The 17,539-nt window shown below is 51.7% G+C and overlaps 1 protein-coding gene across 1 annotated transcript in view; it reads right to left on the bottom strand.

Moving 5' to 3' along the window:
- LOC126543834 (max dimerization protein 1-like) overlaps window positions 1-17,539 on the bottom strand; it is a 94,794-nt gene that overhangs the window by 18,656 nt on the left and 58,599 nt on the right. The window contains exon 4 of the mRNA XM_050190962.3: window positions 8,645-8,759. Within this exon, the coding sequence (XP_050046919.1) occupies window positions 8,645-8,759 (115 nt within the window). The remainder of the gene's footprint in view (window positions 1-8,644; window positions 8,760-17,539) is intronic.

The raw sequence follows: 17,539 nt of genomic DNA, 5'->3' as shown, positions 1-17,539 counted from the left end.
GCGCGGTCAATCCCTTTCTCCTCCACTGTAGTCGCTGGAGGCGCACAGCAGTGCGAGACGGAACCGTCCCTCTCTGCTTCATAACGTAGCAACGTTTCGTATCAACCACGCCAAGACCACGAGGTCCCGTGCGTCGTTACTGTGAATATCTGAGTAACATTACAGTGGCGAGAACAAAACGAGCCTTGCGTAAACACCTCGCTGCCACAGTACAGCAATAATGCACTTCCCTACTCATCCCGTACGACATGGAACACACGGGACAAGCAGCGAGTCCACTTGCCGAACACAGCCCTTCCGATCGCGCAGGAGCAAGCGTCCAATTCTAAGATTCAGCATTTGTTCTTTTCGGCGATGCTTATGGTGGCTTAGCGACACCCAGCAGGAGGCACTGCGCTTAGATGCCACAACATACAAAAGGAGATCGCGTTCCCATTGCAGTGCACAGCATTTTGCTCCCCCAAAAAAGCCACCGACCATGGCGTGCTACCGAGGACCTGCACGCGACGCTGCACTGCACACTTATGCGGGGTCCACGCACGCACCACCGCAAGCAGCTTCGCCAGTCAACATGCGCCGGGCGCGTGTCCCCGTAATCTCGGCAATGGTCCGCCGAGCAAGTTGAATCGCCGAACTGCCGCGGGTCGTCTTCGAATGAAAGAAGCAGTGGAGGAGGGGGCCGCGCGTCCTCGGGATCTGGCAGTCGGCGACGGACCGACGCGGAAGGCCCCTCGGAACGACACAATCTCCGCTTGTCATCGCGACACGCCAAGCATGCTAGATGATACACCAGTGAATTCAGAATGATTTCATTGCACGCAACGCCGGCATCCTCGTCCTTCAGTATTGTCCTTCCTCGCAGGGGGCTCTGCGGGTGCAGTAGCCGCGTGCTTTTGTCTTGCTTTCATAGGATAGGAAGAATTTTAGAAAGAGGCGCTGCTCTGCAGTCATTTAGGGGCGCCCATTTTAGAACGCCCCGATTCTCTTCAATGCCGACTTACCTAGATGGCAGCGAAACTCAACGACTCAAGGTGCCGTGCACGTCGCAGCTTTTCTCGAGGAAAACAACGCCGGCGAGTGACGCATACCATGAGTGCGTCACTCCTAACCGTTTTAGCCATAATTCCGTAACTAATGTGTTGCGGCCACACGGGACGCTCCACACGCCTTGGAACAGCCCATCGGAAAACTAAGGCGTCACAGCTGCGGACACTTTTTCGTCCAGCTCCTCCAAGGCCGTTATCAACACCAGATGCAACTGTGTACGATGCGAGGCACGCGCGTGTTGAAACTCAATTGAAGGATCGCGATTTACGACCAAGTATAAACTCGGAACAAGAATGCTTTTACGACTCTGCGTGCTCGCTCCGTGGACTGCGGGGGAGCCGCGCGTCTTATCGTTTCCGGGCGGCGGGTTCTTTCACCGCGGCGGCGGAAGGCAGCTCTCCAAGGCAACGACTTCCGAATAAACTCCGCTACAAGGCACCCGCTTCCTAGGAAGCACCGCTCCCTTGTACACAGGGCCGTTATACGCCGTTTTCGTCGTCTTTCGGATTCTCGCTATCTCCACGCGACGCACCAAAGACTATTTCCCGGCTGCGCTGCCACGCAGCGCCGCGGACTGACACACAAGCGGTCACAATTCAAATATAGCAGGCCCCCGAAATGTGCGCCTTTTCCTACGCAGTTACGAAGAGCCACTCCTGCTAACAATCCTGCAGTTACAGAACGTACGACCAACACCCCGCGCACGCGTACGTACTATTGCGCTCAGTATGAGCTACAACGCGCGACTGCTTCTTCACGCGCTTTCGTAGGTTATACTGAGCCCGACAGTACACCGGAAGGGTGTTGAAACATGCGGCAGCGTCGGTGGCTGCATGTTGTGGCGCTGCGCTTACCCAAAGCGCGCACAACCTTTATTGCAATGAACGACTGCATACTTATCTGCTGGCACAAACGTCGGGTGCGACATATTCATTGCCAAAGTGCTACAGATATTCATGTTTTCTTTTTTAGAATAGTTGTGCAACGCCAGAATGCGTCTGGCGCGTTATGGTTCACTGACTCAGAATGTTGCGAGCGGTACTCCTCATACGCCTTTCACCATCGTGGCTACGCCAAAATGTTCCAGAAGATGGCCGGACAATCTTTGTCAACTGCTTTGTTTTCATCTTGCATGGCTTCATAGGGCATTTTCGGTACGAACTACTGAGTGGTGTAAATGCGGTATGGTAACTCTCAAAGACGGTTTGCCCAAATGCTTCGAAAAAACGGAACGCCATAGTAAGACTGAAGCCACGGCTCTGAAATTTCAAACATTCGGCGGCAAAAAAAAAAAAAAAAAAAAAAAAAAAAAAAAAAAAAAACGGGAATCACATGCAGGCTTCTTCGAAATTGCGGCTCCTTTAAAGCCGGGCCGCCTCCGGCGATTGCCCTTGTGATGAAACCTTCAAGGGCAATACACCATCTCTGGCACGCGGTGCACTGCTTGCGTAACGGGACGGAGCCATTTTGAACTAGGGTCTTAAACAAAATATGGAGTCTGCACAACGCTAAACAGTCCCTCTGAGTCCTGAAAAATAAAAAAAAAGTTATTTTCGAAATAAACTTGCTCGAAAGCCCCCAAGTGCCGGCTCTCGCTCCCGAATAGTAGCTATAGGGCCAACTTAGCAACCGTCAGTAAAACAACACTTCGCGATGCACGTCGTTGAAAATGGAGCAAGCTTATTTCTAGACGACGGCACCGTGCAGACCGAGGCCCGGGTCGATGACATGTTCGATGGCTACTCAATTACCACTATTCGAACGGCCAGCAGCGAAACACAGTAACGTAGTCATGGCTGGCAAAAGGTGAATGCATGCTAGCAGCAAGAAACAGCTTGCACCGGGCGCATGCGATCAACTAATGCATTCTTCCCCTGCCGCATGTCATCGTCATAGAACCGCGGTACACCTTGAGCCGCCAAACGGCAGGGGCAGGAACGTGCCGACATTGAAAAGCTTAAGCTCATGCCCGTATGTCGCTTCGCGCTATGCTGGTGTGCAATTGAGAGCTGTGGAAGGAGGCCAGCTTCGCCAAGTGCGGGGCATTCCAGTGATTCCGCACGCTCCGCAACCCCGAACACATGCTGTCTGGCCTTGCGCGTCATACAGCAGAAGCTGCTGCAGCCATTGTCATTCAACCTGGTCAGCCTAGCTCGGCGACAGCCAGTCACGCCCTACCACTACACGCCACGAGGCTTCATACAATTACATAGAGGGAATTGTGGCGCTTGTGTCTGTACGGGAGCTGCAAGCAGGGCGGTTCGGTCTGCATGGGAATGGTGGGTAGTACATGGATTTGCCTTACCTTCGTCCTTCTGGCTTTATATGGCTTCGTTGCTTTGCTAAGTATGTTTTAAAGAAAGTGCTGCGTTATAACTAATTAATTAAACATCATTAAAATATTTCAACGGCAGGATTCGAACACATGACCTCTAGCACAGAAGCTCGATATTTAAACAATTACTCAACGGACGCATGGACAAGCGGAACCACTGCAATTAGCAGCGATTATGCGTGAGTGCAGAGTCTTATTACCTTCTGCATACATAAAAGAAAGTGTAAAATGCATTGTCATTTATCCCAATTTAGGCCTACATAAAGCGTAATAAACGAAGCCAGAAGAACGTCTGAAGCCCCAAGCACGAAGATCAGGCAACGCTACGTACTACACATCATTGTGGTGGCTAGAACTTTCTTTTTAGCCACCATATCATCATTCCCATGGTGGCTTAACGATCGTAGCGCCAGAGTTCCCTCTAGTAACTGTAAGAAACTCTATGCGACGCGCTAATGGGGACACGTACACCCGTGAGCAAAAGTATACGGACCACAGGGTAGCCGAAGAAACTGAATTTCTTCGTAATTAACAAACATAAACTGGAATTAACGAGCACACTGAAAAGTTCGCAGTTTGTACTGCAGTCCTCAATTTCGAGTTGCGTTCACAGGCAGAGGAAAGAAACGGCTTTATCGCGCAACCCCTGGTCCGTATACTTTTGCTCACGGGTGTACCTTACTGGACTTCGTGAAATACGAGGCAAGAAATGGATCTGACAGTCTACACGCTTACGGTGGCTCAGACAAAAGCGGACACATCAGCTAATGTTTTTCTTGTTTAGCTGACGAAATATGCTTTCTTATACTTTAGCTGCCAGTAAACAACAAAAAACCGTTACAAAAATGTGCACCAAAAGGAAACTAGGAGCTATGTACATGTACATAGCTCCTAGTACATAACACTATGTACATAACAGCATCATAATAAATATTATTATTAGGCACAACCGCACTTTCGTTGCAGTTGTGCCTTACTACAGCACCGACACGACTGAAAATTAATATCTTTTTTTTAATGAGGTATCTGCCTATCTTTATCGCAATGAGCAAAATAAAGCAACAAAGAACAACAAAGAATTTATTTGCTCCTTTGCTTCTCGCGGTCAAAATATAAAAATAAAAACTTCATGTTCGAATGCCTTGCTTTTTTACGATGTGTTATTAACATGCCAACACGTCGTAACAGAAGGCTCCATCACCATTATCAGCCTATTTGAGTCCACTGCATGACCAAGGCCTCTACCTCTAATTGCCCCTAGTCTTGAATCCACAGACTGCCTGCACATTTCCCAAGCTTATCGCAGCGCTTAATCCTCTGCTGTCCTCGACGGCGTTGTTTCCCTTCCCTTGGCACCCTCCCCCTTCTGCTACTCTATCAGACCATCTGCTCTACGCATCTCGGCGCGAATATGAGCAACATTGCTCGCTAACCCATACTTCTCATCTCATTACATCCATCACTTCAACGCCCGCGGCGCGATCCTTCTTCAAGTTTCCTTGCTGTTCTAATAGTGTCGGCCACAAAAGTTACCACTGGCACAATACACCCATTACAACTTTTCTCGTGGACATAAGTAAGTTGTCGTTCATGACATGAGAGTGATGGCCATTTGCGATCCAACCCATTTTTATTCGCCTGGCAATTTCATAATGATATATTGGACCCCTGTGACTACTTGGCCATGATAAAAGTATTCCACAGCCTGTAGAGGCTGACTAACAACCGTGAATAGAAGGCGTGCGAGCGCTTAATATCGCGATCTAACCTTATAAGAATGTTTCTACCACTCAAAATTTTCGGTCTAGACGAGATGACAAAAATGAAAAGCGCTTCGTCTCAGTCATCTGTTCCGAGCTCACCTTACAAAGCGGGAACGGTGGCGAAGCCATGATGAAGCCATCGTACTTGCGTGAACATACGCTATTTATGTACATAACAGCATTTGTCATATGTCGTTCGGCTGCGCGGCGCCACTCCAGCTACAGACTTCCTGGCACTACAGAATTCCGGATGGTGAATACGAGAGTTCCTTCACCAGGGCGGTGGAACTTACGGCATACCACAGGAACTCCATTAAACAGCTTGTGACATGCCTGGCCATCGCGCCTTCGGCAAAGAATGCACATTAGGGTCTGCTCGGGACGCAAAGGTAAAGTGCACAATGTCTACGCAAAAAATGAACTTTTTGGTTCATTACGTTATAGGCAGCAACTAATTTCGGCACTATATGCAACGGCTGCATCGGCACAGAAAATTGTCCACGAATATAACTGTGCCAATTTGTACGTTGCTACATGAGTTGCGGTATTAGCTTCTCAGACAAATGCTGGCCGTTCTCGAGGCAGACCCAGGTTCAAGCGCGTGCTGCGGTATGCATTTTTTCAAAAGAGTGCTTGCCGTCATGCGAAGTAGCCATGTTCCATGTAACGTAGCATGAACAAGGTAAGTACATCCGCTGTAAAACAAGGCTCCTGTCACGATTGTTGCGCCATCCACTTATACACGCTGCAGTCGCCGACTCCAGACGGCCGAAGCTTGCACAATCGCCTCACCGGAGAGCGATACCTTTGTTCCTTCCCTCAGCTCCCTTCGCTACTTGCTAGAGGTCAGTGATACGCCCACACCTGTTCTTGAAAGCAGTGTCAGTGTTCGCATTGAGAGGAGCCGTAAAGGGGAGCAATCGTGGTGGCATCCATGCCTATACTGAGTCGCTTCAAGTTCACCGACGGAGCAACTGAACGTCTTACCAAACCGTTACCGCGATTTCGACCAAGTGGTTGCAGGTTGGATACACACATTGAAGTCCCGAAAGTGTGTTTCACTGAGGATGTTCAAAATACAGAAAACTTCATCGGCATATACTTTCGGGAAACAGAGGCTGGAGCCTTGTCTGATTTTTCGCATCACCTCCTGGCAAACGTTTACAGCTTTCCTGCCGCGCAAAATGCATTCTTTGGGATTACACGCAGCACTGAATGACTTTTTTTTTTTTTTTTGAAGCCTCAAAAACGCTGTGTAACGGGTTTGGTGCGTAGCACGGAGCTTATTTTTGATAAGGGCTCTAAGCAGCTCGGGTGTCAGCACAAGGCGGCATTGTGTGCATGCAGCACAGTGTGTGACACAGAACTGCGACATACCCGGCGCCGTGGCGTTGCGCTGCTACCCACGTGGGTGCGAGTTCGATCCGATGGGAGCGGAATGCAAAAGCGCACGTGTACCATGCATTGGGATCCCTAGTGGTCAAAATTAGTCCGGAGTTCCCCATTATGGCATGCCTCATAATCAGATTATGATTACCCGCCGTGATTGTTTAGTGGCTTTGGCATTACGCTGCTAAGTACGAGATCGCGGAATCAAATGCCGGCCGCGGCGGTCACATTTCGATCGGGGCGAAATGCAAAAACGCGCGTGCCGTGCATTGGGTGCATGTTACGAACCCCAGGTGGTCCAGATTTATCCGGAGACCCCACTATACGACGTACCTTATAATCAGGTCATGGTTGTGGCACGTAAAACCCCCCAAATTACAGTTATTAGATAGTGACTTTGGCACGTGACACCCCAGAATCTTCTTTAAGAACTGCGTCATGACGCAATACTCTCTGCGAGTGTGTCACGACAGAGGAGTGGCACGCGCGCGAAGCAGCAGCGGTCATCCACCGCGAAGCGGACGCAATGATTGATAACGCCCTATCTACGAGCGTTGTCCGCAGCCCGCGTCTTCCGCTGGCAGCGTAGTGCTTATCCTTCTATTTTTACCTTCGCAGGAAACCATCCCAATGTGCGGTAACGCAGGACTGCAAGCTCTGGCGCTCAAACACTTGTGCTAAGCATGCGCATGGTGAACACGTACTTTGGACGGCAGTCGACCGGTCATATACAAAGAAGTAATAAAGCATTGAATTGAATTCTGGGGGTTTCCCGTGCCAAAGCCACAATTTGATTATGAGGCACGCCGTAGTGGGGGACTCCGGATTAATTTTGACCACCAGGGCATCTTTAATGTGCCTCCAATGCACCGGGCACAAGCGTTTCTGCATTTAGCCCGCATCGACCTCGTGCTTATAGCAGCGCAACACCATAGACGCTCAGCCGCCGCGGCGGGTATAAAGTTATGCAGATCCCACACTGTGGGAAGCAATGTTATGCGAATAACTATCCAGCGCAGTTTGGGGTTAGAGTTACCAGACGGGATCAGCGCTTTTGTGTACGTCAAGCAACCGCGCGTGTGTGACGCGACCATGCGCGTCACGACAGGAGCAAGATGACGACGAGGGCACGATCGACGACTGCTTTTCTTTTGTACTCCGGCGAACAAACGTTACCGCCCGTTTCATTACGACTTTGGCCGACCTCGAAAGAGGTGCAGCCTATAACACGGCGTCTCAAAGCGCCGCGTGCACAATCCGGTAAACTGGCATGCTGTCACTTTTTCAAGCAAATTGCTGATATGCGATGACGCGACGCACGCGAAGGTCAGCAATAAGACTGACTGTATCACACGCGCGTTCCATTCTCTAGCACACGTCCCCGAATGGAAACTGGCGCCTGCGCACGCGGGCTCTCGCTCGTGCAATGTGACGTGCCGCACGCGCCAGGCGTCTGAAAGAGTTAGCTCGGGTTGGCACGAGAGAAGCGCGATCGTGGCGTGCAGCACCGGTTCGATCCCACCATTGGAGATTTGAATTCCATTTTACTGAGTGGGCCCGAAACAATTCACGAGAGAGGAACCTACTTCCCATGCAAAGTGCCTAAAATGAGTCAAAGAATGCTTCGCATTAAGACACGTACGAAGTAGTGCGCCATTCCAGCAAGAAATGGGCAGGGAGCATAGAGTGCTTGTTTCAATAAGCTGCTTCTTCGCGAGCCTGTTAACGGCATAAGTGCACAACGTAAAAATATGGCTGCACTATAAATGCGTTTCTGTAAGCCGTACCGCAATGAACAACTTCTCGAAGCCTGCCTTATAACAGGCCAAAAGCAAGACTGTCACCCAGTTTCTCTAGCGACTTCTATTTCAGCTGTACGGGCGCGCCGGGTGCACACGCGTATAACGCCCCGCCAGTCGTGCAAGATACGCATCTCCCTGCCGGCGTAACACAGCCAAGGATACGCCTTGCGAACAGTTCGAAAACAGCGCGCTTGTAAGCCAGCAACAGCCACCGAGAGGACGTCAGGGCCGCGCTGCGATAAGGCCTTAGCAGGGAAGCGCTCTCTCCGACGGGAATCGAGAGCGCACAGCTGCTACAGCCAGCTCACCTTGATGAAGACTTTGGCCTTGTTCAGCAGGCCTAGCGTAGTGTGGCGGTTCGCCTCAGGTCCCAGCGGCACCATTTCTTTGAGCTTCTCCAGGCAGTTGCGCAAGTGGGCCCGCCTGCACACAACGGATCAAGCCCCGCCGTGAGCAGCGGTGTCACCCATACAGGAAAATGCTACACAACTCATGCATGTGAGAGCACTAACCTTTAAACGGCTAACAGGAGATCGTAGAGCGCGCTACCGGGCTAGTCGGTAAGTATTCATTATGAGTACGGCAGCGCAAAACACAAGGACGAGCACGTCCTGTTTACTTTCTCGTTCTTGTGTTTTGCGCTGCCATATTCATAATATAACATGTGATTGCTGAGAGTGGCCTTGGTCCTGCGGTGGACTTAAAATGATGAGCAACATATATTGCTACAGCAAGGAGTTCCAGTTTCATTCGTTTCGTTTACACTGCAAAAAATAGTGTCAAAATGCAGTCAACGAGATCATATCGAACGAGCTCATTACGTATTTTTTTCCGTGTTACAAACGAAACAGAGAACACAGAAGTATAGCCGTGTAACGCAACACGATCTAAGCCCACAAGCCGAACATTTCCTCTGTTCGAGTGAACAGCAGGAATGTAAGTGGAGAAACGGCTTAGTTTTGGCCTGTGGCCTTCGCGGTCCGTGGCATCATTTAGAACCTGAACTGTAAATGAATGAAGAAAACACTGTCCTGAAGCTCTACAAACCGTGAAGAACGAGAGCTCATCCGCAAAAGTATCCATAAACTGCGCTCCACAGCGTGCCTCACAGAGAACTCCACGCGCCAAAACTGCAACTCTGGTTCCTCACTCGACGGAGCACGGATTAGCGATTCGAGTCGCTAATCCGCCACTCCGATGAGCGACGATGCGTAAGAGCCTGGGTGGCAGCCGTCCGCTTCCCATTCGGCAGCTGGTCGGGGTCACACTCAGCGAAGGCCCTTCCCCCATACCCGAACCCCACGTAAGAGTCGCGTGCTTACTCTCTCGCGCGCGCGAGCCCCAGCCCAGCGATTGATCACAATGGCCACTTCGGAATTCGCGTAGCGAGCAGCTGGCGCTATACAGAAACGAGCAAGTCTGGGGCCCCATGAGATGCGTCAACGTAGCGGGGCTACACCAGCAGCAGGCGAGAAGACCGCGAGGAAAGTGGCACGCGTCAAGGGCACACAGGATATGGCTGCCGCTTCCGAACGTCAATCAACCACTGGCTCGGTCACTACCGGCGGTAGCCCAGACCACCGCAGCCAATCGTGGTGGATTCCACAGAGCCCCGCATTCGTATTCCTGAACGCAATACCAAAATGAGCTCTCGTGAGGCACAACCTAGCGCGCGCGCGCGCGCCTTTAAAGGCGGCTCAAAGCCACTCACTATTGCGCGAGCTTGCAGCGCGCGGCACGACAGCAATCGTCAGGAATCGATGGCGTCGTGACCTGCACCTCTCGCTGCCGCTCCTCCCGTAGGGAGCAGCGGTGCCGCTCCTTTGTCGCGGGGAGGAAGCCCCACGGAGGCGGGACTTGGTCTGTTTTCCCAGAAACCCATCCGCGCCGTCTCGACGTGCACAAGCGGCTTCCTTCACTCGTCGCGCGCGCTAATGGCTTCGCGCGAGGGGGAGCTTGTAACGGTAAATCTGCGCCGCAGATCACAAGGGCAGCCGGGGTGCCCTCGAGGGAGCACTACGGGTCGCCCTCCCCGTCCAGGTGGACCGGGCAGCTGGGCCTAACGGAAAGCCCCTCGCTCGGTGTGCCGCCAGATGTCGCCAGTCGGCAACAACGGTCCTCATTCCACGCCATGCCGCTGTGGCCGCCCCGCTCAGAGACCGCCGTCCAAAAAGCTACTTGTCCAGAAGCTGAGGGCCGTGCGACAGATTGAGAGCCGACTTTCACTAGATTTTCACTAACACTGGATCCAGTGTGCACCACGAAAGTATGCGCGCCGGTGACACGGTCAGAACTTCAAAACATTTACCGAGACTTACAAGAACTAAGTGCCAACACACTACATTCAAGTGCAATCTCACGCAGACATGTTCGCAAGGGCACGCGAAATCCCCTGTGATGTGCAGGCGACGTGCACCGCACATTCGCTTCCGCACAAGTCCGCAGCATCGCTAAAGTCGTGAGCCGCATATCGCAGAGAAAGTCGGAACCGTGTGTACTGGGAGCTGAACTGCCCTAGATGTCACCGCAACTCCCAGCAGCCGGGGGGACCCTAGCTAGCAATCATGTTTCGTTCCGCGTATGGAAGCCAAGAGAACGTCCTCGGCGTCACAGGCAGCACAATGGCGTCGACGCGAACGCACGCGGCTGCACTAATTCGCACGCAAGGACCTTCTCCCTCTGCTTGGCGAGAAGCGGCGACACGGACCAGCGCGCCGGCATCGCGACGAGCACTTTCCGCCCGCTCCCCGCCGCCAGGACTTCGTAAAGCGCATGCGCTGGTTCCGTGCACAGAGAGCAACGCTCGGGGCCACTAGAAGAACGGAACCCCTTCGCAAGTCCACCTAGAAGAACGGAACCCCTTCGCAAGTCCACATCGAAATGGCCGATATCCAGGCCTACACCAGCACGCTCACATTGCGACGCATATATAGAGGCGATTACGTCCTATATACATCGAACGTCGGGAACTGCTTGCTATATACGCGCGATACATAAAATTGAGAAGCGCCTCTGCAACCTATACAATACAGGCCCTTTCAATGCTCGTGTCTGCGCTACACTTCCACGACTGGTTATAGCGAAGGTATATATTCCTTGGCCTTGACTAACGCAACCCCCTCCCCCCCATTACACGCGCATATAACGGCATGGGAAACTGGCAGGTAGAACACCTGAGGCCAAAGAAAGATATCAAGCTATTGGTAAAAATTTCGTGCGATGTCAGGCTGCGAGAATTTGCATTTCTCATTTTTATCAACCATAAGCAATATTTAAAAGCCATCTTGCATAAATTTCACTTATTTCACATCAACTGTATTAACGCTTGCCGCCGAAGCAACGACCAAGGAAATCGTTATGCACGGGTTATGTCTCAGGGCCGGATATACCAAAAAAGCATCGTTGGACGTCGGGTTAAGCACGGCTACGATAGCCACGACGGCATATCGGTCTATTCGAGAAGCCTGGCGAAAAACGGAACAAATGCCAGCACTGCAGCGGCAGTTCTGTGCCGAAATAACATACATGTAGAGGCGCGGGGAACGCCGTGGACACAAGTGTGGCGTGATATAACTTCACGTTGTACACAAGAACGGGTTTGCCTTCGTGAATGCACATAAGCGGTGAGCCTGAACACGTCATAAACAATAACTCGTAGTATAATTTATGCCCTTTAAGAACAAATTAGTAATAAATGCGTTTACGGTTCAGAGGGTGTTACAGTAAGCTACGATGGACGCTGTATAGTAGACGGCTCCGCATTAGTTCTGACCAACAAGAGTCCTTTAACGTGAACCCAAATTTAAGTGCACGAGCGTGTGCGCATTCCGCGGTGAAGTCGGAATGCGACCACCGCGGCCTCGAATCGCACCCGCGACCTAGGGTTGAGCAAGAGAAAGCCATAAACACTGCGGCCGGAAAACGCTAAATTGAGACCGCAAGTTAAGCTATTGCATGCAAATTTAGGCCACTCGCTGCAGCGAAGCACTTAAAAAAAAAAAAAAAACCTATATCGGCGTATACAGACCGATGTTTTCTTATCTTCAGGCTGCCTCGTTCGCGGTCCTCAGAGCAAGACCATTCAAGACATTCGAGGCCCCTGGTCTCGGGGTTGCGCACCGCTTGGCGGAGCATCAAATTAATCCTTCACGCGGTCATCCAGCCTAATGAAGGGACGGCTTAATCTGCGAGCACGCAACAAACCGGCTGAGGCGCGACGACGGACGCGTCAGAAAGAGCCTGCCGCCATCTATCATCATTACGCGCATGCAGAGATACCGTCCCCTCTCTCCTCTGCTCTAGGCCCCCGCGCTGCTTGCAACGCTGGTGTGATGTCTCCGTAAAATGGCCCTAACAAGGTATACCCTTCCCAAAGTGTGTTCGCTACCGAGCCTGCGCACGGTAGTTGGGGGTACTTTCACAGACGCCGAACGCTTGGTATAAGCGAAGCCGCTAGCCAACATGGAACTGGGACCGAAGCAAAGCCAGGTTAACGAAGCCAGCCGATAAAATGTCAGAGAGACGCCGTCACACCACGCGAATTTAGGATAATGCAAGAGGAAAGCAGAGGCGTTTAACGGAAACATTGCTCAGAGACAGCGCGCAACAAAAGCTCACTGGCACCCTGCATCGTGAGCAAACTCCGCCCGCGAGGGGCAGGAGAGAGGTCATCGGTAAAATGCGCACGTTCATGTGTGGGCCACGCGCGAACCGCAGCCGTCGAAGCGGTCCTTGCGTGAACACCGGCGGCTCCTTGAGCATGCCAGGCACGTAGCACGCCCGGCCGCAACGCAGCACATAAAACAACGCGGGGAAGTGTGTGTATAGGGACGTCATGCACTGCGCCGGGAAATGACGTCCCCGAACGGACGCGGCCGTGCCCCGGCAGAATCGCGGCGGCAGAGGTGGCCTTGGCCTGTCCGGAATGCGATGCGCGCAGCTGACTCACACGCGACACTGCAGTCTGGTCACCGGAACTGCTGCGACAGGCATCCGCCGTTTTAACACGCCCTCCATGTCGACGGGTCTCGTCCGTTTTGTTTTATTTCGCGGTTTCATTCAACAGCTTAAAGGCCCGATTGGGTATTACTCAAGAAGCGGCGAGCGGAAGCACTGCCAGCGAATCATGTGCACTCAATAACCGACCGACAGCAGCGGGGGTCTGCGACGGGTGTCGTGCATGGCCGCCCTGATGCTTCGCCGAAATATACGCGCCCCAGCAGCTGTTCCGTCCGGCTGATCGCGAGCGCCGCGCATTTGACTTTTCAGGACGACCGGTAAGTTACAATTAAATTTCAAAAGAAATTAATGCAGTTATCATAGCAATTTGGCGAAACCCAATTTATCTAGCAAAGCGAAGATGAAATAAGCCGCGCATTGGACAAAAGTCCGAGCAACCATTTAGTTACGGCGTCCGCCAATTACCGCAAAAAACTGCGGTTGAACTTGGCGAGGACATTACCGTTCCTGGATGCAATTGATGTGCATGGGGCCTGTTGGTTTGTTCGACGAGCGTGTTTCTGCCCCCCATTTCGAGAACAAAAGTCACAATTCATGAAATCTGGGCTGCAACCCTTCGTAGCGGGAGGCCAGCCGAGCGCACCCTGTCGCGTTGTAATCTGCCTAAACTGAAGTCGCGACCGCTGCTATCCACACATTCTCGCCTCCTCCTGTTTGCAATATAGGTCTCTCCAATTTGGCCGCACTTTGTGAACCAGTTCTCGAGAGTACCGTGCGCGGTGCCGCATGAGTTCACGCCGCTCGGGCGCGCCTCGCGCGGCCCTTGCAAATCGAGAAGTGCAGCAACGAACGAGCTCTGTCGTCTGCTGCTGGCGCTTAAGCCATTTGGCTAAATGAGCACGTAGGGCGCACACTAACGTTATCACAATAATCAATATCGTGACAGCTCACACGTCGTGGGAACGGAATGGCGGCCGTGGAAGCATTTTCTTTCGTCAGAAAACGCGATTGAGATCAACTTAGCAAGCCTCAACCACCAACGTTTCCTGACAACCAAGTCAGCCATCGAACTTTTACCTCACACCCTTATGCACGATAGAGTAGCCGCTGTAATGAAAGCGGAATATATTTATGTTCGCGCACCACTGCAGTGGATCAACCAGCACTGCGCCATGCCGTCTGCTACCGAGACGCCTGCACGACGGCTGGGCCATCCAGTCGAGAACGAAAGTGCTGCACTCCATGAACTATATTTATTGCAGAATGTGCGACCAAATCGAAGAAACCTCTTGTGCCCTTTCTATTCATGTAAGTACATCCTCTTAGAAGTCGCAAATCTTTAGAGAGACGCTACAGACAGAAAGTTATTTGAGTTGTGCTATAGTAAATTACCCTTCCACAATTATTAAAAAAAAAAAAAGGACTTACTGCGGGAAGACGCTCGGTAAGCCAGAAAAGGGGAGAAAAAAAAAGAAAAAGCTAAACACCGAGTGGCGAAGCCGCCTTGAAGTTCCCGCACCAGCTCGCAGTGACGTCACGGACTTTGACGCCATCTGCTCGTTTTCAGTTACGTCTGTTTCGCTAAAGATAAACTACATTGTATACTAAAATGGCCAAAAAGCTGAACTTCGGATTCGTCAAGCACTTTTACGGAACCACAACGATCGAGCTGCCAAAATATAATTTGCAATCTCTGCTACGGCCCTGGAGTATCGGCGCGAAATTAAAAAGAAATGAAACTTGTAGCGTAATTTTTCTGTTCTAATAATCAACCTCAACGCGAAATTGACGAGAGTCCTTCAAGAATACTCTATCAATCTAATCAGATTCAGTGTTTCTCTTTAGCGTACTATTCAAAGAGGCACCGACAGTCCAAAAAAAAAAAAAAAAATGCTGTAATCCTCGCACTTTCAACTGAGGAATACATGCGATTAAGGTAGTTTTGATGCATAGGTTGCATAAACCGCAGCGCGAGCGGGACAGGTAGATGAAAGTCATGATCAGCGGACAAGGAGAGACGACAAGCGCTTCCACCTTCGCGCTTACCCACCCCTTGGCAATTTAATGCTGCCTGCTTACGTTGCGCATAGCAGCGCTGACGCGGAGTGCAAGCGCTCCGTCACGCGATCACCTCTCTGCGTCTACGACTATCGCCTTATCACTCGAGATTGTGGCTCAGAAAGATATCACTGCCAAATAATAATAATAAAAAGTAACTAAAACGCGGGTAAATGACATCTTAGTTGAAATCAAGAAAAAGAAATGGGCATGGGCCGGACATGTAATGAGGAGGGAAGATAACCGATGGTCATTAAGGGTTACGGACTGGATTCCAAGGGAAGGGAAGCGTAGTAGGGGGCGGCAGAAAGTTAGGTGGGCGGATGACATTAAGACGTTTGCAGGGACAACATGGCCACAATTAGTACATGACCGGGGTAGTTGGAGAAGTATGGGAGAGGCCTTTGCCCTGCAGTGGGCGTAACTAGGCTGATGATGATGATGATGAAAGAAAGAAAACGACACAGACACCCTTGGCATATAGTGAGCAAAAAACTATACAAAGTTGAAACACCAGACTTAAAGAAACGCTGCTACTCCTCACCGCGCAGTACTTTGCCTTGAATATGCCCATTTTTCGCGATTATGAGTGTGCTATTTAACCCGCCACCTTCAAATGTTGCAAATGTTATCTTCAGTTTTTTTTCGAATTTCTCTATACATTACCTCTCCATATCTCGTTCATCCTGTCCCCGAAAACGATTCGAAGTGCGCGTTTTGAGCGTTACACGCACCACACCGCGACGTTACGGACGCTCAACCTAGGTTATCCAGGATATCAATGCACAGCTTTAAAAAAATAGGCAAATGGAAACAGCATAGTTTTCATTTATATGGTACGGTGAAAATAGGAATGGTGTAAATCTAATGCGTGGATGAAACTGGCAGCAGCAATGTCAAACGAGAACGGATCTCGCCGTAAGCGCGTGTGCTTCGCATGAATTGTCACCACTATCCAGAAATGGACTAAGACAATAGCTGATATATGTTTACTTCACGGCTTAGTAAAAGATGACTGAAGCGGCCTAAATGAACGCGACAACGAAACAGAAGAACTGAGAGAAAATAACCGAAAGTCTAGTATACGCGCATGTAAACATACGAATACTTGATAAGGAGAAAAGGGTTGACCAGCCGCGAACACGATCAGATTCGGTAACGACGAGACGAATTTCCCGTGCACGATTCACGTGGGAGAGTGCGCTCCGCTCTCCGAATACTGAACCATCGAGCCGTTTGGCAAGGCTTTTCTTCTTCTCTCTTTCGTGGTAGGCGTATTCAAACACTGGCGACGCTCCGGCCGACAAGCAACCCACCGACAAGGAGCTTTCGAGCTGAGCGAAGGCGGCTGACAGCGCGTCACACTGCAACGCTCGCGGCGTTTGCTTTCGTGGAGCGGCGGAGGAGCTCGTCGGACCAGCGACGCCTGCTGCTGAGGCGCGCGTGCACGACCGCGTCTCGCGAAGCAGAAAAAAGAAAGAAAGGCTGCGGCGCGGGTTTCGTCTTTCCTCCAAGGGCCGCGGGAAGGCGCGTCTGCGGCCGCCGGCGAATCGGCGGTGATGCATGACGAAGGACCCGCGAAGAAGCCAACGGGGACATGCGCGATTCCACGCGAGACGGCGGGTGAGTGACCCAGGTCAATGCTGCCGCTTCCCGCTCGGGTGTCGCTGCGCCTGGGTCGCCGCCGCGGGCGATTCGCACATCATGGCAGAAAGTCCTGCAGTCAGTGTTCAATGAACGGCGGACGAAACGATGCAGGCGCGCCAAGGGTGCGACGGCACTATTCTACGGTGTGAGTTTAATCAATATTAAAGTGCTCGCTCGCTAACAAGACCTACAAGGACACGCGCACAGTGACATCGAAGCAGCCAGGCAACCTCAGCGCTACGAGGCTGCAGTGCCGCCTAGGCGCGAACAAGCGACCAACCAACCCGAAGTTCCTCGGATGCCGAGGACAGCCGCAGCAGCAAACATGGCACCGTCAGGCGTGCTTCTCAAAGCCGCGTGGTGCTAATTCCAGACCGAGAGAGGCGTTTTGTTTCCCTCTTCGCGATGAGAAGGGAACGAGGACAAGGCCTTCGACGTCCGCGAAGTGGCGGCGCCCCGATCGCACGCAATGCGATAGGCGGGCGGGCAGCGGCGGATGCGCACAGCCTAGAGGGGCTCGCGTTGGGGGCCGGGCGGCC

The sequence above is a fragment of the Dermacentor andersoni genome, chromosome 1 (genome assembly GCF_023375885.2).
Source record: "Dermacentor andersoni chromosome 1, qqDerAnde1_hic_scaffold, whole genome shotgun sequence".
NCBI classification, from domain to species: Eukaryota; Metazoa; Arthropoda; class Arachnida; order Ixodida; family Ixodidae; genus Dermacentor; species Dermacentor andersoni.
This window is presented reverse-complemented; position numbering and strand designations above follow the sequence as displayed.